Below are 22,529 nucleotides of genomic sequence, written 5' to 3' on the forward strand. Positions count from 1 at the left end.
TCAACAATGTGTGTATTCTGACTTAAAAACACTATTTTAACTTGTTAATTGCTGTTAAAGTGTAAAAAGAAGTCAATGTTCATATTCTGACTTAACCCAGTCATTAAGTGTAAAAAGAAGCGCTGCAAGTCAACAGGAAGTGGTGTTTACATCTCATTGACGGCGTGGTTGAGTGAAGTATTTGATTGACAGCCTGCTGGGCGCCCCCCCGCCTGCCGCCATTGGCTCATCCTCCCTGCTTGGAGTATTTTGTGCGGCGGGCTGCGTCGCTAGGCAACCTGCAGTGGGGGGGGCGGGCGGTCCTCGTGAGGAGGAGGAGCCTGAGGACGGTGGTGTTTGCAGTGAGCGGAGAAGAGAACCACATCACCCTCAGAGGAAGGAGGAACCACACCCACCCAGCTGACGGAGCCCTCCTATTGGACCAGCCAGGTACACAAGTATCAGCTGCTGCTGCTTTGCCCTCATCTTGTCCACCACACCACACCACACAAGGTAAGGACTTTTATTTTGGAGGAACATGTGACGCTTCTTTCTTCTCCTCCGTCTTGGCTCTTCTGACTTTCCTTCAGGCACTTTTCTTCTCCGCCACACCGCTCACAAATGAGACGCCTCCGTGTTGAAAGTGCGTGCGTGTGCGTGCGTGTGTGTGTGTGTGTGTGTGTGTGTGTGTGTGTGTGTGAGTGTGTGAGTGTGTGAGGAATGTGCGCCTCACTTCACACCCCGCTACTAAAGCGTTTTTCTGGCAGGCGGACTTCAGTTTGAAACTTTTCCAGGCCTTTCCCTCCCAGACAGGCGTGCTCCGACAAGACCTCGCCTCACTTTGCCTCGCCGCCTCCTGCGGAGCACGGGACCTCCCTCCAGATTCCACATCTGCACCGGAGGCGCCACAGCCCTCCCCCTGAGTAGGAGGCGGCGCTCTCATCGTGTCCTCGCATGTCCTCTCCTGTTTCCAGAACTCCTGAGCGGTCCCGAGGGCAAAGCGCTGACACGGGGACGAGCATCATGTCACGCTGGGGGCGCAAGAACGTGAAGAAGGCGCCGGAGGTGATCCGCACCGTCACCGAGGGCCTCAAGTCCTTGTACCGCAAGAAGCTCCTCCCCCTGGAGCAGTACTACGGCTTCCACGACTTCCACTCGCTGAGCCTGGAGGACGCCGACTTCGACAACAAGCCCATGGTCCTGGTGGTGGGCCAGTACTCCACCGGGAAGACCACCTTCATCAAGTGAGAACTGCGCCACAAGGGGGTGGGCGGGCGGAGCTGCTGTCACGTCCTGCGTGTCATCCCCACAGGTACCTGCTGGAGCAGGAGATCCCCGGGAGCAGGGTGGGACCCGAGCCCACCACCGACTGCTTCACCGCCATCATGCACGGCGAGGTAGAGAGCGTCATCCCCGGGAACGCCCTCATCGTGGACCCCAACAAGCCCTTCCGGAAGCTCAACCCCTTCGGGAACACCTTCCTCAACAGGTGCGTAGCTCCACTCCACTGCCATTAAAGTGTAAAAAGAAGTCAACAATGTTTATATGCTGACTTAAAAACACTATTAACGTGTTAATTGCCATAAAAGTGTAAAAAGAAGTCAACAATGTTTATATTCTGACTTAAAAACACTATTTTTAACGTGTTAATTGCCATTAAAGTGTAAAAAGAAGTCAACAATGTTTATATTCTGACTTAAAACACTATTTGAATTGTTAATTGCTGTTAAAGTGTAAAAAGAAGTCAACAATGTTTATTTTGTGACTTAAAACTCTATTTTAACTTAATTTCTGTTAAAGTGTAAAAAGAAGTCAACAATGTTTATATTCTGACTGAAAAACACTATTAACGTGTTAATTGCCATAAAAGTGTAAAAAGAAGTCAACAATGTTTATATTCTGACTTAAAAACACTATTTTTAACATGTTAATTGCCATTAAAGTGTAAAAAGAAGTCAACAATGTTTATATTCTGACTTAAAACACTATTTTAACTTAATTGCTGTTAAAGTGTAAAAAGAAGTCAACAATGTTTATATTCTGACTTAAAAACACTATTTTTAACGCGTTAATTGCCATTAAGGTGTAAAAAGAAGTCAACAATGTTTATATTCTGACTTAAAAACACTATTTTTAACGTGTTAATTGCCATTAAGGTGTAAAAAGAAGTCAACAATGTTTATATTCTGACTTAAAAACACTATTTTTAACGTGTTAATTGCCATTAAAGTGTAAAAAGAAGTCAACAATGTTTATATTGTGACTTAAAACACTATTTTAACTTAATTGCCGTAAAAGTGTAAAAAGAAGTCAACAATGTTTATATTCTGACTTAAAAACACTATTTTTTACGTGTTAATTGCCATTAAAGTGTAAAAAGAAGTCAACAATGTTTATATTGTGACTTAAAACACTATTTTAACTTAATTGCTTTTAAAGTGTAAAAAGAAGTCAACAATGTTTATATTCTGACTTAAAAACACTATTTTTAACATGTTAATTGCCATTAAGGTGTAAAAAGAAGTCAACAATGTTTATATTCTGACTTAAAAACACTATTTTTAACGTGTTAACTGCCATAAAAGTGTAAAAAGAAGTCAATGTTTATATTCTGACTTAAGAACACTATTTTTAACATGTTAACTGCCATAAAAGTATAAAAAGAAGTCAACAATGTTTATATTCTGACTTAAAAACACTATTTTTAACGTGTTAATTGCCATAAAAGTGTAAAAAGAAGTCGACAATGTTTATATTCTGACTTAAAAACACTATTTTTAACGTGTTAATTGCCATTAAAGTGTAAAAAGAAGTCAACAATGTTTATATTCTGACTTAAAAACACTATTTTTAACGTGTTAATTGCCATTAAGGTGTAAAAAGAAGTCAACAATGTTTATATTCTGACTTAAAAACACTATTTTTAACGTGTTAATTGCCATTAAAGTGTAAAAAGAAGTCAACAATGTTTATATTCTGACTTAAAAACACTATTAATGTGTTAATTGCCATTAAAGTGTAGAAAGAAGTCAACAATGTTTATATAATGACTTAAAACACTATTTGAATTGTTAATTGCTGTTAAAGTGTAAAAAGAAGTCAACAATGTTTATATTGTGACTTAAAACTCTATTTTAACTTAATTGCTGTTAAAGTGTAAAAAGAAGTCAACAATGTTTATATTCTGACTTAAAAACACTATTTTTAACGTGTTAATTGCCATTAAAGTGTAAAAAGAAGTCAACAATGTTTATATTCTGACTTAAAAACACTATTTTAACTTATTTGCCATAAAAGTGTAAAAAGAAGTCAACAATGTTTATATTCTGACTTAAAACACTATTTTAACTTGTTAATTGCTGTTAAAGTGTAAAAAGAAGTCAACAATTTTTATATTGTGACTTAAAACACTATTTTAACTTAATTGCCGTTAAAGCGTAAAAAGAAGACAACAATGTTTCTATTCCGACTTAAAAACACAATTTTTAACTTGTTAATTGCTGTTAAAGTGTAAAAAGAAGACAACAATGTTTCTATTCCGACTTAAAAACACAATTTTGAACTTGTTAATTGCTGTTAAAGTGTAAAAAGAAGTCAACAATGTTTATATTCTGACTTAAAAACACTATTTTTAACATGTTAATTGCCATTAAAGTGTAAAAAGAAGTCAACAATGTTTATATTCTGACTTAAAAACACTATTAACGTGTTAATTGCCATAAAAGTGTAAAAAGAAGTCAACAATGTTTATATTCTGACTTTAAAACACTATTTTTAACGTGTTAATTGCCATTAAAGTGTAAAAAGAAGTCAACAATGTTTATATTCTGACTTAAAAACACTATTTTTAACGTGTTAATTGCCATTAAAGTGTAAAAAGAAGTAAACAATGTTTATATTCTGACTTAAAAACACTATTTTTAACATGTTAATTGCTATAAAAGTGTAAAAAGAAGTCAACAATGTTTATATTCTGACTTAAAACACTATTTTAACTTGTTAATTGCCATAAAAGTGTAAAAAGAAGTCAACAATTTTTATATTGTTACTTAAAACACTATTTTAACTTAATTGCCGTTAAAGTGTAAAAAGAAGACAACAATGTTTCTATTCCGACTTAAAAACACAATTTTTAACTTGTAAATTGCTGTTAAAGTGTAAAAAGAAGACAACAATGTTTCTATTCCGACTTAAAAACACAATTTTGAACTTGTTAATTGCTGTTAAAGTGTAAAAAGAAGTCAACAATGTTTATGGGGGGGGCGTCCTGAGCAGGTTTTTCCACCTGGTGCGTCAAAGGGAGTCCCTCGGCAGGAGTGTTTGTCTTCCACTTCCTGCCCGGGGACTGGCCACAGGAAGTGCTCTTGTTGTTGCAAGGCGCACGTCGTTAAGCCGCCATTGTTGGACCGCCCCTGCTTTTCCTCTCAGGAAGTGGCAGTAATGAGCACAATGGGGGGGCGTTCCTTCTCAGGTTCCAGTGCTCAGCCTCCATGTTTGTTTGTGAGCTGGCAGGTTCCAGTGTGCCCAGATGTCCAACCAGGTCCTGGAGAGCATCACCCTCATCGACACACCCGGCATCTTGTCGGGCGCCAAGCAGAGAGTCAGCAGAGGTGAGAAAGGTCGCAAAGGTGAGAGAGAGGGCAGACACACGCGCCCGCCACCTAACATGGCCGCCTGCCAACATGGCCGCCAGCTAACATGGTCGCCACCTAACATGGCCACCTGCCAACATGGCCGCCAGCCAACATGGCCACTAGCTAACATGGCCGCCAGCCAACATGGCCACTAGCTAACATGGCCGCCAGCTAACAAGGCCGCCAACCAACATGGCCGCCAACCAACATGGCCGCCAGCCAACATGGCCACCAGCCAACATGGCCACTAGCTAACATGGCCGCCAGCTAACATGGCCGCCAACCAACATGGCCGCCTGCCAAAATGGCCACTAGCTAACATGGCCACCAGCTAACATGGCCGCCAGCCAACATGGCCACTAGCTAACATGGCCGCCAACCAACATGGCCGCCTGCCAACATGGCCACTAGCTAACATGGCCACTAGCTAACATGGCCGCCAGCTAACATGGCCACCAGCCAACATGGCCGCCAGCTAACATGGCCGCCAGCTAACATGGCCACCAGCCAACATGGCCGCCAGCTAACATGGCCGCCTACTCACAACAACAACAACAACAACAACCACAACGACGACTCAGCGGAATTCACATCAACGTGATTCCACGAGACACTCTTCCAACTTGTTCTTTCTTTTTGTCATTCACACTGCAAGTAACACATTACTACATGTTACTACTACATGTTACTACTACATGTTACTACTACACGTTACTACATGTTACTACTACATGTTGTTACTACATGTTACTACATGTTACTACTACATGTTACTACTACACGTTACTACATGTTACTACTACATGTTGTTACTACATGTTACTACTACATGTTGTTACTACATGTTACTACTACATATTACTCCATGTTACTACTACATGTTACTACTACCTGTTACTACATGTTACTACTACATGTTGTCACTACATGTTACTACTACATGTTACTACATGCTACTACTACATGTTACTACTACACGTTACTACATGTTACTACTACACATTACTACATGTTACTACTACACGTTACTACATGTTACTACTACACGTTACTACATGTTACTAATACATGTTACTACTACATGTTGTTACTACATGTTACTACATGTTACTACTACACGTTACTACATGTTACTAATACATGTTACTACTACATGTTGTTACTACATGTTACTACTACACGTTACTACATGTTACTACTACACGTTACTACATGTTACTACTACACATTACTACATGTTACTACTACACGTTACTACATGTTACTACTACACGTTACTACATGTTACTACTACATGTTACTACTACACGTTACATGTTACTACTACATGTTACTACTACACGTTACTACGTGTTACTACTACACGTTACTACATGTTACTACTACATGTTACTTCTACATGTTACTACATGTTACTACTACACATTACTACATGTTGCTACATGTTACTACTACACGCTACGACATGTTACTACTACACGTTACTACATGTTACTACTACACATTACTACATGTTACTACTACACGTTACTACGTTACTACTACACATTACTACATGTTACTTCTACACGTTACTACATGTTACTACTACATGTTACTACTACACGTTACTACATGTTACTACTACACGTTACTACATGTTACTACTACACATTACTACATGTTACTACTACACGTTACTACATGTTACTTCTACACGTTACTACATGTTACTACTACACGTTACTACATGTTACTACTACATGTTGCTACATGTTACTACTACATGTTACTACATGTTACTACTATATGTTACTACTACATGTTACTACTACACGTTACTACATGTTACTACTACACGTTACTACATGTTACTACTACACGTTACTACATGTTACTACTACATGTTACTACTACACGTTACTACTACACGTTACTACATGTTACTACTACACGTTACTACATGTTACTACTACACGTTACTACATGTTACTACTACACGATACTACATGTTGCTACATGTTACTACTACACGTTACTACATGTTACTACTACACGTTACTACATGTTACTACTACATGTTACTACTACATGTTACTACATGTTACTACTACATGTTACTACTACACGTTACTACATGTTACTACTACACATTACTACATGTTACTACTACACGTTACTACATGTTACTACTACACGTTACTATATGTTACTACTACACATTACTACATGTTGCTTCTACACGTTACTACATGTTACTACTACACGTTACTACATGTTACTACTACATGTTACTACTACACGTTACTACATGTTACTACTACACGTTACTACATGTTACTACACGTTACTACATGTTACTACTACACGTTACTACATGTTACTTCTACACGTTACTACCTGTTACTACTACATGTTACTACTACACGTTACTACATGTTACTACTACACGTTACTACATGTTACTTCTACACGTTACTACCTGTTACTACTACATGTTACTACTACATGTTACTACTACACATTACTACATGTTACTACTACACGCTACTACATGTTACTACTACACGTTACTACATGTTACTACTACACATTACTACATGTTACTACATGTTACTACTACACGTTACTACATGTTACTACTACACATTACTTCATGTTACTACACGTTACTACATGTTACTACTACACATTACTACATGTTACTACTACACGTTACTACATATTACTACTACATGTTACTCCATGTTACTACTACACGTTACTCCATGGTACTACTACATGTTACTACACGTTACTACTACTACACGTTACTACATGTTACTACATATTACTCCATGTTACTACACGTTACTACATGTTACTACTACACGTAACTACATGTTGCTACTACACGTAACTACATGTTGCTACTACACGTTACTACATGTTACTACTACTACACGTTACTACATGTTGCTACTACACGTTACTACATCTTACTACTACTACACGTTACTACATGTTACTACTACACGATACTACATGTTGCTACATGTTACTACTACACGTTACTACATGTTACTACTACACGTTACTACATGTTACTTCTACATGTTAGTACATGTTACTACTACACATTACTACATGTTGCTACATGTTACTACTACACGTTATGACATGTTACTACTACACGTTACTACATGTTACTACTACACATTACTACATGTTACTACTACACGTTACTACATGTTACCACTACACGTTACTACACGTTACTACATGTTACTACTACACATTACTACATGTTACTTCTACACGTTACTACATGTTACTACTACACGTTACTACATGTTACTACTACATGTTACTACTACACGTTACTACATGTTACTACTACACGTTACTACATGTTACTACACGTTACTACATGTTACTACTACACATTACTACATGTTACTACACGTTACTACATGTTACTACTACACGTTACTACATGTTACTTCTACACGTTACTACATGTTACTACTACATGTTACTACTACACGTTACTACATGTTACTACTACACGTTACTACACGTTACTACATGTTACTACTACACATTACTACATGTTACTACTACACGTTACTACATGTTACTTCTACACGTTACTACCTGTTACTACTACATGTTACTACTACATGTTACTACTACACATTACTACATGTTACTACTACACGTTACTACATGTTACTACTACACGTTACTACATGTTACTACTACACATTACTACATGTTACTACATGTTACTACTACACGTTACTACATGTTACTTCTACACGTTACTACCTGTTACTACTACATGTTACTACTACACGTTACTACATGTTGCTACTACACGTTACTACATGTTACTACACGTTACTACATGTTACTACTACACATTACTACATGTTACTACTACACGTTACTACATGTTACTTCTACACGTTACTACCTGTTACTACTACATGTTACTACTACACATTACTACATGTTACTACTACACGTTACTACATGTTACTACTACACGTTACTACATGTTACTACTACACGTTACTACATGTTACCACTACACATTACTACATGTTACTACTACACATTACTACATGTTACTACATGTTACTACTACACGTTACTACATGTTACTACTACACATTACTTCACGTTACTACATGTTACTACTACACATTACTACATGTTACTACTACACGTTACTACATATTACTACTACATGTTACTCCATGTTACTACTACACGTTACTCCATGGTACTACTACATGTTACTACTACTACACGTTACTACATGTTACTACATATTACTCCATGTTACTACACGCTACTACATGTTACTACTACACGTAACTACATGTTGCTACTACACGTTACTACATGTTACTACTACACGTAACTACATGTTGCTACTACACGTAACTACATGTTGCTACTACACGTTACTACATGTTACTACTACTACACGTTACTACATGTTGCTACTACACGTTACTACATGTTACTACATATTACTCCATGTTACTACTACAAGTACTAAAATGGCAGAGCTGCCAGAATCCGACATTAAAAGCAAGTAATTAAAAGTGCAGATTCAGTAGTATTGAGCAAAGATTAGCATCCAGACCGAAATGGATCTAAAGTGCTACTTTCATGTAAAAAAGGCTGCAGTTGCACCAAAACACATTTCTCCAACATTTTAGACACAAAAGGTCATTTGGAAATGGGCTGATAATTTGACAAAGTTGTAGGATCAAGACCTGGTTTTTTGATGAAAGGCTCAACTACCGCTCAGTACCACTTCCTGTCTTTGACCCCCGCCAGGCTACGACTTCCCGGCCGTGCTGCGTTGGTTCGCCGAGCGCGTGGACCGCATCATCCTGCTCTTTGACGCCCACAAGCTGGAGATCTCTGACGAGTTTGCGGAGGCCATCGGGGCGCTGAAGGGGAACGAGGACAAGCTGCGGGTGGTCCTCAACAAGGCCGACATGGTGGGCACCCAGCAGCTCATGAGAGTCTACGGCGCGCTCATGTGGTCCCTGGGGAAAGTCTTCGGCACCCCGGAGGTCCTGAGGGTCTACATCGGCTCCTTCTGGTCCGAGCCCCTGATGGTGTCGGACAACCGCAAGCTGTTTGAGCTGGAGGAGGAGGATCTCTTCGCCGACATCCAGAACCTTCCCAGGAACGCGGCTCTGCGGAAGCTCAACGACCTGGTGAAGAGAGCACGCCTGGTCCGGGTGGGTCTTGCTTCTTGTGTGGGAGGAACGTCCCGATAAGCAGACCCGGGAACTCTTTCTCTCTCTCTGACTTCAGGTGCACGCTCACATCATCAGCTACCTGAAGCAGGAGATGCCCTCCGTCTTCCGGAAGGACAACAAGAAGAAGAACCTCATCTACCAGCTGCCCGTCATCTTCTCCAAGATACAACTGCAGCACAACATCTCTGCTGGAGACTTCCCCGACTGCGCCAAGATGCAGGTAGGACCATGGATGGATGGATGGACGGATGGATGTATGGATGGATGCATAGTAGATAGATACATGGCATATTGTTGGATGGATGAAGGGATAAAAGCATAGATGGACACACAGATGGAGCATTAGACTGATGGATGGAATAATGGCTGGATGGGTAGATGGTTGGACGAATTAACAGATAGACCGATGGATGGATAAGACAGACAAATGGATAGTTGGATGGACAGACGATTGGTAAATGGTATATTGTTGGATGGATGAACAGATAAAAGCATAGATGGACAGACGGATGGACGATAGATACAAGGTATTTTGTTGGATGGATGGATGGACAGACGGACGATAGAAACATAGCATATTGTGGGATGGATGGAGGGATAGATTGATGATAGATACATGCTATGTTGTTGGATGGATGGATGGACGGACGGACGATAGAAACATAGAATATTGTGGGATGAAAGGATGGATGGATTGACGATAGGTACATGGTATATTGTTGGATGAAAGGTTGGACGGACAATAGGTACAAGGTATATTGTTGGATGGATGGACAAACAATAGATACAAGGCATATTGTTACATGGATGGATGATAGGTAAAATGTATATTGTTGGATGGATGGATGGTCAATAGGTACAAGGTATATTGCTGGATGACAGGTACAAGGTATATTGTTGGATAGATGGATGATAGGTACAAGGTATACTGTTGGATGGATGGACAGACGATAGATACAAGGCATATTGTTGGATGGATGGATGGATGATAGATACAAGGCATATTGTTGGATGGATGGATGGTCCATAAGTACAAGGTATATTGTTGGATGGATGGATGATAGGTACAAGGTATATTGTTGGATGGATGGATGATAGGTACAATGTATATTGTTGGATGGATGGATGATAGGTACAAGGTATATTGTTGGATGGATGGATGATAGGTACAATGTATATGGTTGGATGGATGGATGATAGGTACAATGTATATTGTTGGATGGATGGATGATAGGTACAATGTATATTGTTGGATGGATGGATGATAGGTACAAGGTATATTGTTGGATGGACGGATGACAGGTACAAGGTAAATTGTTTGATGGATGGATGGTTGAAAGGTACAATGTATATTGTTGGATGGATGGATGATAGGTACAAGGTATATTGTTGGATGGACGGATGACAGGTACAAGGTAAATTGTTTGATGGATGGATGGTTGAAAGGTACAATTTATATTGTTGGATGGATGGATGATAGGTACAATGTATATTGTTGGATGGATGGATGATAGGTACAATGTATATTGTTGGATGGATGGATGATAGGTACAATGTATATTGTTGGATGGATGGATGATAGGTACAATGTATATTGTTGGATGGATGGATGATAGGTACAAGGTAAATTGTTTGATGGATGGATGGTTGAAAGGTACAATGTATATTGTTGGATGGATGGATCATAGGTACAATGTATATTGTTGGATGGATGGATGATAGGTACAAGGTAAATTGTTTGATGGATGGATGGTACAAAGTATATTGTTGGATGTACAGCGGGAGGTGTGGGTGGACAGTCTACAGTGGGTGGAGCAAACCAAAGTATATATTTCCTGTTGTTGTTCAGGAACAACTGATGATAGGTGCAAGGTACATTGTTGGGTGGATGGATGGTTGAAAGGTAGAAGGTATATTGTTGGATGGATGGATGGTTGAAAGGTAGAAGGTATATAGTTGGATGGATGGTTGAAAGGTAGAAGGTATATTGTTGGATGGATGGATGGTTGAAAGGTATATTTCCTGTTGATGTTCAGGAACAACTGATGATAGGTAGAAGGTATATTGTTGGATGGATGGATGGATGCATGGTTGAAAGGTAAAAGGTATATAGTTGTATGGATGGATCGTTGAAAGGTAGAAGGTATATTGTTGGATGGATGGATGGTTGAAAGGTAGAAGGTATATAGTTGTATGGATGGATGGTTGAAAGGTAGAAGGTATATAGTTGTATGGATGGATGGTTGAAAGGTACAAAGTATATTGTTGGATGTACAGCGGGAGGTGTGGGAGGACAGTCTACAGTGGGTGGAGCAAACCAAAGTATATATTTCCTGTTGTTGTTCAGGAACAACTGATGATAGGTGCAAGGTACATTGTTGGGTAGATGGATGGTTGAAAGGTAGAAGGTATATTGTTGGATGGATGGATGGTTGAAAGGTAGAAGGTATATAGTTGGATGGATGGATGAATGGATGGATGGTTGAAAGGTAGAAGGTATATTGTTGGATGGATGGATGCATGGTTGAAAGGTAAAAGGTATATAGTTGTATGGATGGATGGTTGAAAGGTAGAAGGTATATTGTTGGATGGATGGATGGTTGAAAGGTAGAAGGTATATAGTTGTATGGATGGATGGTTGAAAGGTAGAAGGTATATAGTTGTATGGATGGATGGTTGAAAGGTAGAAGGTATATAGTTGTATGGATGGATGGTTGAAAGGTAGAAGGTATATAGTTGGATGGATGGATGGTTGAAAGGTAGAAGGTATATTGTATGGATGGATGGTTGAAAGGTAGAAGGTATATAGTTGTATGGATGGATGGTTGAAAGGTAGAAGGTATATAGTTGTATGGATGGATGGTTGAAAGGTAGAAGGTATATAGTTGTATGGATGGATGGTTGAAAGGTAGAAGGTATATAGTTGTATGGATGGATGGTTGAAAGGTAGAAGGTATATAGTTGTATGGATGGATGGTTGAAAGGTAGAAGGTATATTATTGGATGGATGGTTGAAAGGTAGAAGGTATATTGTTGGATGGTTGGAAGGTAGAAGGTATATTGTTGTATGGATGGATGGTTGAAAGGTAAAAGGTATATTGTTGGATGGATGGATGGTTGAAAGGTAGAAGGTATATAGTTGTATGGATGGATGGTTGAAAGGTAGAAGGTATATAGTTGTATGGATGGATGGTTGAAAGGTAGAAGGTATATAGTTGTATGGATGGATGGTTGAAAGGTAGAAGGTATATAGTTGTATGGATGGATGGTTGAAAGGTAGAAGGTATATAGTTGTATGGATGGATGGTTGAAAGGTAGAAGGTATATTATTGGATGGATGGTTGAAAGGTAGAAGGTATATTGTTGGATGGTTGGAAGGTAGAAGGTATATTGTTGTATGGATGGATGGTTGAAAGGTAAAAGGTATATTGTTGGAATGATGGATGGTTGAAAGGTAGAAGGTATATAGTTGTATGGATGGATGGTTGAAAGGTAGAAGGTATATAGTTGTATGGATGGATGGTTGAAAGGTAGAAGGTATATAGTTGTATGGATGGATGGTTGAAAGGTAGAAGGTATATAGTTGTATGGATGGATGGTTGAAAGGTAGAAGGTATATTATTGGATGGATGGTTGAAAGGTAGAAGGTATATTGTTGGATGGTTGGAAGGTAGAAGGTATATTGTTGTATGGATGGATGGTTGAAAGGTAAAAGGTATATTGTTGGATGGATGGATGGTTGAAAGGTAGAAGGTATATAGTTGTATGGATGGATGGTTGAAAGGTAGAAGGTATATAGTTGTATGGATGGATGGTTGAAAGGTAGAAGGTATATAGTTGTATGGATGGATGGTTGAAAGGTAGAAGGTATATAGTTGTATGGATGGATGGTTGAAAGGTAGAAGGTATATTATTGGATGGATGGTTGAAAGGTAGAAGGTATATTGTTGGATGGTTGGAAGGTAGAAGGTATATTGTTGTATGGATGGATGGTTGAAAGGTAAAAGGTATATTGTTGGATGGATGGATGGTTGAAAGGTAGAAGGTATATAGTTGTATGGATGGATGGTTGAAAGGTAGAAGGTATATAGTTGTATGGATGGATGGTTGAAAGGTAGAAGGTATATAGTTGTATGGATGGATGGTTGAAAGGTAGAAGGTATATAGTTGTATGGATGGATGGTTGAAAGGTAGAAGGTATATTATTGGATGGATAGTTGAAAGGTAGAAGGTATATTGTTGGATGGTTGGAAGGTAGAAGGTATATTGTTGTATGGATGGATGGTTGAAAGGTAAAAGGTATATTGTTGGATGGATGGATGGTTGAAAGGTAGAAGGTATATAGTTGTATGGATGGATGGTTGAAAGGTAGAAGGTATATAGTTGTATGGATGGATGGTTGAAAGGTAGAAGGTATATAGTTGTATGGATGGATGGTTGAAAGGTAGAAGGTATATAGTTGTATGGATGGATGGTTGAAAGGTAGAAGGTATATAGTTGTATGGATGGATGGTTGAAAGGTAGAAGGTATATTGTTGGATGGATGGTTGAAAGGTAGAAGGTATATTGTTGGATGGTTGGAAGGTAGAAGGTATATTGTTGTATGGATGGATGGTTGAAAGGTAAAAGGTATATAGTTGTATGGATGGATGGTTGAAAGGTAGAAGGTATATAGTTGTATGGATGGATGGTTGAAAGGTAGAAGGTATATAGTTGTATGGATGGATGGTTGAAAGGTAGAAGGTATATAGTTGTATGGATGGATGGTTGAAAGGTAGAAGGTATATAGTTGTATGGATGGATGGTTGAAAGGTAGAAGGTATATTATTGGATGGATGGTTGAAAGGTAGAAGGTATATTGTTGGATGGTTGGAAGGTAGAAGGTATATTGTTGGATGGATGGATGGTTGAAAGATAAAAGGTATATTGTTGGATGGATGGATGGTTGAAAGGTACATTTCCTGTTGATGTCCAGGAACAACTGATGGTGCACGACTTCACCAAGTTCAAAACCCTCAAGCCCAACCTGATGGCGGCGTTGGACGAGCTGCTGTCGGTGGACATCGCCAAGCTGATGCCCCTCCTACGCCAGGAGGAGCTGGAGGCGGGCGAGCAGCCCGGCGTGCAGGGCGGGGCCTTCCTGGGCTCGCGTGCCGGCCCCTTCGGCGAGGGCGAACACTTTGGCGAGGAGGACGGCGAGGGCTGCGAGGAGGAGGAGATGTGGGTGGTGACCAAGGACAAGCCCAAGTACGACGAGATCTTCTACAACCTGGCGCCCAACGAGGGCAAGCTGAGCGGCACCAAGGCCAAGGACTGGATGGTCAGCTCCCGCCTGCCCAACTCCGTGCTGGGTCGCATCTGGAAGCTGTCCGACGTGGACCGGGACGGCATGCTGGACGAGGAGGAGTTCGCCCTGGCCAGTCACCTGATCGAGGTCAAGCTGGAGGGTCACGGTCTGCCCCCCGAGCTGCCCAGCCGCCTGGTCCCGCCCTCCAAGCGCAGGCAAGCGGGCTCGGACGCGTGAAGCGCCGCCTCGTCCCACTTCCACCGTTTCCTGTTTGCTCCACGCACCAAATAGTCGGAGGAGGTCCTCTGCGGCAGTCATGAGGTTTTTAGCACGTTGGAGCGTCCCGGACCAAAGTCTTAAGTCACATGGATTCTTCTTTTCCCCCTGGACACTACATTAGGCACACCACTACTTTTCTTTGGGAATGAACACACAACACAACTTGTGTTCAACAACAACTTCTCTTTAAAGCTTCATCTTAATCACCCATTCTTTGTCTGGAAATGTTCCCAGATGTAACGTTTGTGTCGTAGCAGACTACTTCCTGCTTCATGTTCCCAGATGTAACGTTTGTGTAGTAGCAGACTACTTCCTGCTTCATGTTCTCAGATGTAACGTTTGTGTCGTAGCAGACTACTTCCTGGTTCATGTTCCCAGATGTATCGTTTGTGTAGTAGCAGACTACTTCCTGTTTCATGTTCCCAGATGTATCGTTTGTGTCGTAGCAGACTACTTCCTGCTTCATGTTCCCAGATGTATCGTTTGTGTAGTAGCAGACTACTTCCTGTTTCATGTTCCCAGATGTAATGTTTGTGTAGAAGCAGACTACTTCCTGTTTCATGTTCCCAGATGTATCGTTTGTGTCGTAGCAGACTACTTCCTGCTTCATGTTCCCAGATGTATCGTTTGTGTCGTAGCAGACTACTTCCTGGTTCATGTTCCCAGATGTATCGTTTGTGTAGTGCAGACTACTTCCTGGTTCATGTTCCCAGATGTATCGTTTGTGTCGTAGCAGACTACTTCCTGTTTCTTGTTCCCAGATGTATTGTTTGTGTAGTAGCAGACTACTTCCTGCTTCATGTTCCCAGATGTATCGTTTGTGTAGTAGCAGACTACTTCTTGCTTCATGTTCCAGATGTATTGTTTGTGTCGTAGCAGACTACTTCCTGTTTCATGTTCCCAGATGTATCGTTTGTGTAGTAGCAGACTACTTCCTGCTTCAAGTTCCCAGATGTAACGCTTGTGTCGTAGCAGACTACTTCCTGCTTCATGTTCCCAGATGTAACGTTTGTGTCGTAGCAGACTACTTCCTGCTTCATGTTCCCAGATGTAACGTTTGTGTAGTAGCAGACTACTTCCTGCTTCATGTTCCCAGATGTAACGTTTGTGTCGTAGCAGACTACTTCCTGGTTCATGTTCCCAGATGTATTGTTTGTGTAGTAGCAGACTACTTCCTGTTTCATGTTCCCAGATGTATCGTTTGTGTAGTAGCAGACTACTTCCTGTTTCATGTTCCCAGATGTAATGTTTGTGTAGTAGCAGACTACATCCTGTTTCATGTTCCCAGATGTATCGTTTGTGTCGTAGCAGACTACTTCCTGCTTCATGTTCCCAGATGTATCGTTTGTGTCGTAGCAGACTACTTCCTGGTTCATGTTCCCAGATGTATTGTTTGTGTCGTAGCAGACTACTTCCTGGTTCATGTTCCCAAATGTATTGTTTGTGTCGTAGCAGACTACTTCCTGGTTCATGTTCCCAGATGTATCGTTTGTGTAGTGCAGACTACTTCCTGGTTCAAGTTCCCAAATGTAACGTTTGTGTCGTAGCAGACTACTTCCTGGTTCATGTTCCCAGATGTATTGTTTGTGTCGTAGCAGACTACTTCCTGGTTCATGTTCCCAAATGTATTGTTTGTGTCGTAGCAGACTACTTCCTGGTTCATGTTCCCAGATGTATCGTTTGTGTAGTGCAGACTACTTCCTGGTTCATGTTCCCAGATGTATCGTTTGTGTCGTAGCAGACTACTTCCTGGTTCATGTTCCCAGATGTATCGTTTGTGTCGTAGCAGACTACTTCCTGGTTCATGTTCCCAAATGTATTGTTTGTGTCGTAGCAGACTACTTCCTGGTTCATGTTCCCAGATGTATCGTTTGTGTAGTGCAGACTACTTCCTGGTTCAAGTTCCCAAATGTAACGTTTGTGTCGTAGCAGACTACTTCCTGGTTCAAGTTCCCAAATGTAACGTTTGTGTCGTAGCAGACTACTTCCTGTTTCTTGTTCCCAGATGTATCGTTTGTGTAGTAGCAGACTACTTCCTGCTTCATGTTCCCAGATGTATCGTTTGTGTAGTAGCAGACTACTTCCTGGTTCATGTTCCCAGATGTATTGTTTGTGTCGTAGCAGACTACTTCCTGGTTCATGTTCCCAAATGTATTGTTTGTGTCGTAGCAGACTACTTCCTGGTTCATGTTCCCAGATGTATTGTTTGTGTCGTAGCAGACTACTTCCTGGTTCATGTTCCCTAATGTAACGTTTGTGTCGTAGCAGACTACTTCCTGGTTCACTGACGACATCAAAGAATGTACCAATGATTAGATGGTGTACCTAATGAAGTGTCCAGCCTTGTCTGTCTGCCGTCATTTATCCTATCAAAGCTGTGTATGAAAGCCATAGTCAGTGTTTAGCATTAGCACCCGCTCATTAGCATATCCTTCAGCGCCGCTTCACGCCTCACACTTTATTTACGTCTGCTTCTGTTTCTACGATTGTAACAAAGCCCCAGCAGAGAGCAGACTACTACTACTACTACTGTGCACAGCGCCACCACCTGTCCTCACGTCAGCAATAAAGTGACCTGGACACTGTGACCTATCTCTCCTTCTTGCGTGAATGTGGGCCATGCCTTTCCTCCACCAGTTCTCTGACTAACCCTCCGTCACGGCGGCCGGGGCCAAGTCCACATACCTCCTTTTTCCACGGAGCACACAAAGTGGAGTCTGTGTTCAGAGTGCGTGTGTACACTGCCAAGATGTGTGCGTGGTTTTTTCCAGAGGAGGACGGCCTCCTGGTTCCAGTCCTTGGTGGAAAAAGCAGCAAATGAGCACCAGGCTGCAGCCTCAGTGACTCACACGTCAAGAATGTGGAGGGCCGGCCTCCCGGTTATTAATACCTCTTTTCCAAGCCTCTGTTAAGTTTCCTTCACAGCATCCACACATAACTAACACTCCTTTGGAGATGTACACAGCGTGATGTTCCACTGCACGACATCCAGGGAACCCCAGACACCCACTCCCTGCAGGCTCCACCAAAGCGGGGTCCCCCTCCACGTGGGGGTGTCCACAGGGGGAATTCCTCCATTTACAAAAAAAAAAGGATGCAGGAAAAGTGAGGAGAGTCACTAGTTACATCATCTACTGACATATAATACAGAAGTTATTGAAGATACTAACATTGCTCACTTTAGTGACACTATCAGGGAGGTATTATTTATGTTATCAATATTTTTGGGGGGACCTTCTCGTGGAGCTGAAGGCTTGCAGCAGCCTGCTGTAGCACCCCCCAGTGGCTGTTAAAATAGGGCATCTAAATGTAGATGGCAAAGAACAAAATTGATATCCATCAGAAATGTATCACAATGTAAGTGTATATATATATATATATATATATATATATATATATATATATATATAAGGGCTGTGAATCTTTGGGTGTCCCACGATTCGATTCAATATAAATTCTTGGGGTCACGATTCGATTAAAAATCGATTTATTTTTTTTTCAATTCAACACGATTCTCGATTCAAAAAGGATATTTTCCCGATTGAAAAGGATTGTCTATTCATGGAATACATAGATTTCAGCAGGATCTACCCCAGTCTGCTGACATGCAAGCAGAGTAGTAGATGTTATAATTGTAAAGGACAATGTTTTATCAACTAATTGCAATAATGTACATTTGTTTGAACTATTAAATGAAGCAAAAATATGACTTATTTTATCTTTGTGAAAATATTGGACACAGTGTGTTGTCAAGCTTATGAGATGCGATGCAAGTGTAAGCCACTGTGACACTATTGTTCTTTTTTTTATAAATGTCTAATGATAATGTCAATGAGGGATTTTTAATCACTGCTATGTTGAAATTGTAACTAATATTGATACTGTTGTTGATAATATTCATTTTTGTTTCACTACTTTTGGTTTGTTGTGTGTGGTGTTTGTGTCTCCTCTCAATTGCTCTGTTTATTGCAGTTCTGAGTGTTGCTGGCTCGGCTTTGCTTTTGGAATTGGATTGCATTGTTATGGTATTGCTGTGTATTGTTTTGTTGGATTGATTTATTAGAAATAAAATAATAATAAAAAATAAATGGGAAAAAATAAATAAAAAAAAATAAAGATTTTTAAAAAACGAGAATCGATTCTGAATCGCACAATGTGAGAATCGCGATTCGAATTCGAATCGATTTTTTCCCACACCCCTAATATATATATATATATATATACACATATATATATATATATATATGTATATATATATATATGTATATATGTATATATATATATATATAAAAATGTATATATATATATATATATATGTCTATATATATATATATATATATATATATATGTATATGTATATATATATATATATATGTATATATATATATATATGCATATATATATATATATATGCATATATATATATATATATATGTATATATACATGTATAATACATATACACTTGTTTGGTGGGGAAGAACATTTGACATGTGTTTAATTGTATTTCTGGGCTGTATATGTCAAAAATCCAATAAACAAATGTTCGGGGGGGAAAAAACATATATATACTGTATATATATATATATATATATATATATATATATATATATATATATATATATATATATATATATATATTAATGTGTGTGTGTACAGGCCAAAACCTTCTCATTCAATGAGTTTTCTTTATGTTCATGACTATTTACATTGTAGATTGTCACATCAAAACTATGAATGAACACATGTAGTTATGTACTTAACAAAAAAAGGTGAAATAACTGAAAACATGTTTCGTATTCTAGTTCCTTCAAAATAGCCACCCTTTGCTCTGATTACTTTTTCGCACACTCTTGGCATTCTCTCGATGAGCTTCAAGCACACCTGTGAAGTGAAAACCATCCCACCTCTTGAAGCTCATGGAGAGAATGCCAAGAGTGTGCAAAGCAGAACAACCATTCAATGTCAGTCTAATGTTCTCCAACTGAAGGAAACAAAGACTATCTCTAACCCAGTGGGCGTGCTCACAATGTGTATTGAAGAAAAAAACTATTCTTTATTGTTTTTAACGTAACAACATAAAGTTATTAGTTTACGTTGTATTTTCGGTGACTACTTTTTCCACCTATGTTAGGTCGTTATTTCAATGTAATTACCCCGAGAGGGACAAGCGGTAGAAATTGGATGGACTGATGTGCAGTTAATTGTTTTTAAAAAATCCACAAAAATAAAAAAAAATGTTTCTGAAGTTTGCATGTCATTTTTAAAACACAATACAATTTGACACCTCATTTGATCAAATAAAACAGCCCATTTTTCGTGTAATGTCAATAATAATAAATAATATGAACCGCCAACAATCATTTTCTGCAATTCATTGGTCTGCTGCAGCGCCCCACAGTGGCTGTTTGAGTGTTGTGCAGCTGCGGAAAAGTGGGCCAAAATCTTGCAATTTTACTTTTTTAGAGCAAAAACATGTACACTACCGTTCAAAAGTTTGGGGTCACATGGAAATGTCCTTATTTTTGAAGGAAAAGCACTTTAAACTAGTCTTAACTTTAAATAAATACACTCTATACATTGCTAATGTGGTAAATGACTATTCTAGCTGCAAATGTCTGCTTTTTGGTGCGATATCTACATAGGTGTATAGAGGCCCATTTCCAGCAACTATCACTCCAGTGTTCTAATGGTACAATGTGTTTGCTCATTGGCTCAGAAGGCTAATTGATGATTAGAAAACCCTTGTGCAATCATGTTCACACATCTGAAAACACTTTAGCTCGTTACAGAAGCTACAAAACTGACCTTCCTTTGAGCAGATTGAGTTTCTGGAGCATCACATTTGTGGGGTCAATTAAACGCTCCAAATGGCCAGAAAAAGAGAACTTTCATCTGAAACTCGACAGTCTATTCTTGTTCTTAGAAATGAAGGCTATTCCACTAAATTGTTTGGGTGACCCCAAACTTTTGAACGGTAGTGTACATTAGTATTACAAATATACTTTTTATTGTAAAAACAATAACATGAATAAAAGGTAGGCTGAAAAGGACGCTTAGCCCACAGAGAAAGAATGTTTGCTATTAGCTAACCTCGTTAAGATGTCATTGTGCACATTATGGCACTAACTTGTTTATAAGAAAAGGTTCAAGTGAAGTCTGAGTAGTGAATACATATACAAACGCAGTGAAGTTGTCACGTTGCGTAAATGGTAAATAAAAACAAATTGCAATGATTTGCAATACCTTCTCAACTTATATTCAATTGAATAGACTGCAAAGACGAGATATTTCATGTTCACACAGAGAAACTTTTTTCTTTTGCAAATAATCATGAACTTAGAATTAAAATGGCAGCAACACATTGCAAAAAAGTTGTCACAGGAGCATTTTTACCACTGTGTTACATGGCCTTTCCTTTTAACAACACTCAGTAAAGGTTTGGGACATTTTTGAAATGGAATTCTTTCCCATTCTTGCTTGATGTACAGCTTAAGTTGTTCAACAGTCTCAGCTTCTCATATTTTAGCCTTCATATTGCACCACACATGTTCAATGGGAGACAGGTCTGGACTACAGGCAGGCCAGTCTAGTACCCGCACTCTTTTACTATGAAGCCACGTTGATGTAACACGTGGCTTGGCATTGTCTTGCTGAAATAAGCAGGGGCGTCCATGAGAACGTTGCTTGGATGGCAACATATGTTGCTCCAAAAGCTGTATGTACTTTTCAGCATTAATGGTGCCTTCACAGATGTGTAAGTTACCCATGTCTTGGCCACTAATGCACCCCCATACCATCACACATGCTGCCTTTTACACTTTGCACCTAGAACGGTCCGGATGGTTCTTTTCCTCTTTGGTCCGGAGGACACGACGTCCACAGTTTCCAAAAACAATTTGAAATGTGGACTCGTCAGACCACAGAACACTTTTCCACTTTGCATCAGTCCATCTTAGATGAGCTCTGGTCCATCGAAGACAGTGGCGTTTCTGGGTGTTGTTGATAAATGGCTTTGACTTTGCATAGGAGAGTTTTAACTTGCACTTACAGATGTAGCGACCAACTGTAGTTACTGACAGTGGTTTTCTGAAGTGTTCCTG

The 22,529-nt window shown here is 39.7% G+C and overlaps 1 protein-coding gene and 1 long non-coding RNA gene across 3 annotated transcripts; one reads left to right on the top strand and one right to left on the bottom strand.

Moving 5' to 3' along the window:
- The first annotated feature begins 352 nt into the window (after positions 1-352).
- On the top strand, positions 353-17,141 carry ehd2b (EH-domain containing 2b). Of its 2 annotated transcripts, none has more exons than XM_062060941.1 (7): positions 353-492; positions 954-1,223; positions 1,292-1,468; positions 4,492-4,607; positions 9,429-9,841; positions 9,918-10,082; positions 14,838-17,141. In XM_062060941.1, exons 2-7 carry the CDS (start codon positions 1,003-1,005, stop codon positions 15,384-15,386), a joined length of 1,641 nt encoding a protein of 546 aa, XP_061916925.1. In that variant the 5' UTR covers positions 353-492; positions 954-1,002; the 3' UTR covers positions 15,387-17,141. The 2 variants fall into 2 exon arrangements, with proteins under 2 accessions (XP_061916925.1, XP_061916926.1); XM_062060942.1 differs by having other exon boundaries at positions 4,492-4,589.
- LOC133658675 (uncharacterized) lies at positions 16,725-18,736 on the bottom strand. The gene is made up of 3 exons (XR_009827508.1): positions 18,599-18,736; positions 18,319-18,500; positions 16,725-18,225 (listed from the first exon to the last, which is right to left on the bottom strand). It is a non-coding gene; the product is annotated as an uncharacterized LOC133658675 (long non-coding RNA).
- Between the last annotated feature and the right edge of the window lie 3,793 nt (positions 18,737-22,529).

Source organism: Entelurus aequoreus, linkage group LG10 (genome assembly GCF_033978785.1).
Source record: "Entelurus aequoreus isolate RoL-2023_Sb linkage group LG10, RoL_Eaeq_v1.1, whole genome shotgun sequence".
Lineage (NCBI taxonomy): Eukaryota > Metazoa > Chordata > Actinopteri > Syngnathiformes > Syngnathidae > Entelurus > Entelurus aequoreus.

Coding starts and splice junctions, on each gene's coding strand:
- ehd2b (XM_062060941.1), top strand. CDS start 1,003: ATGTCACGCTGGGGGCGCAAGAACGTGAAGAAGGCGCCGGAGGTGATC. Junction 1,469..4,491: donor GGGAACACCTTCCTCAACAG/GTGCGTAGCTCC, acceptor GTGAGCTGGCAG/GTTCCAGTGTGCCCAGATGT. Junction 9,842..9,917: donor AGAGAGCACGCCTGGTCCGG/GTGGGTCTTGCT, acceptor CTCTGACTTCAG/GTGCACGCTCACATCATCAG.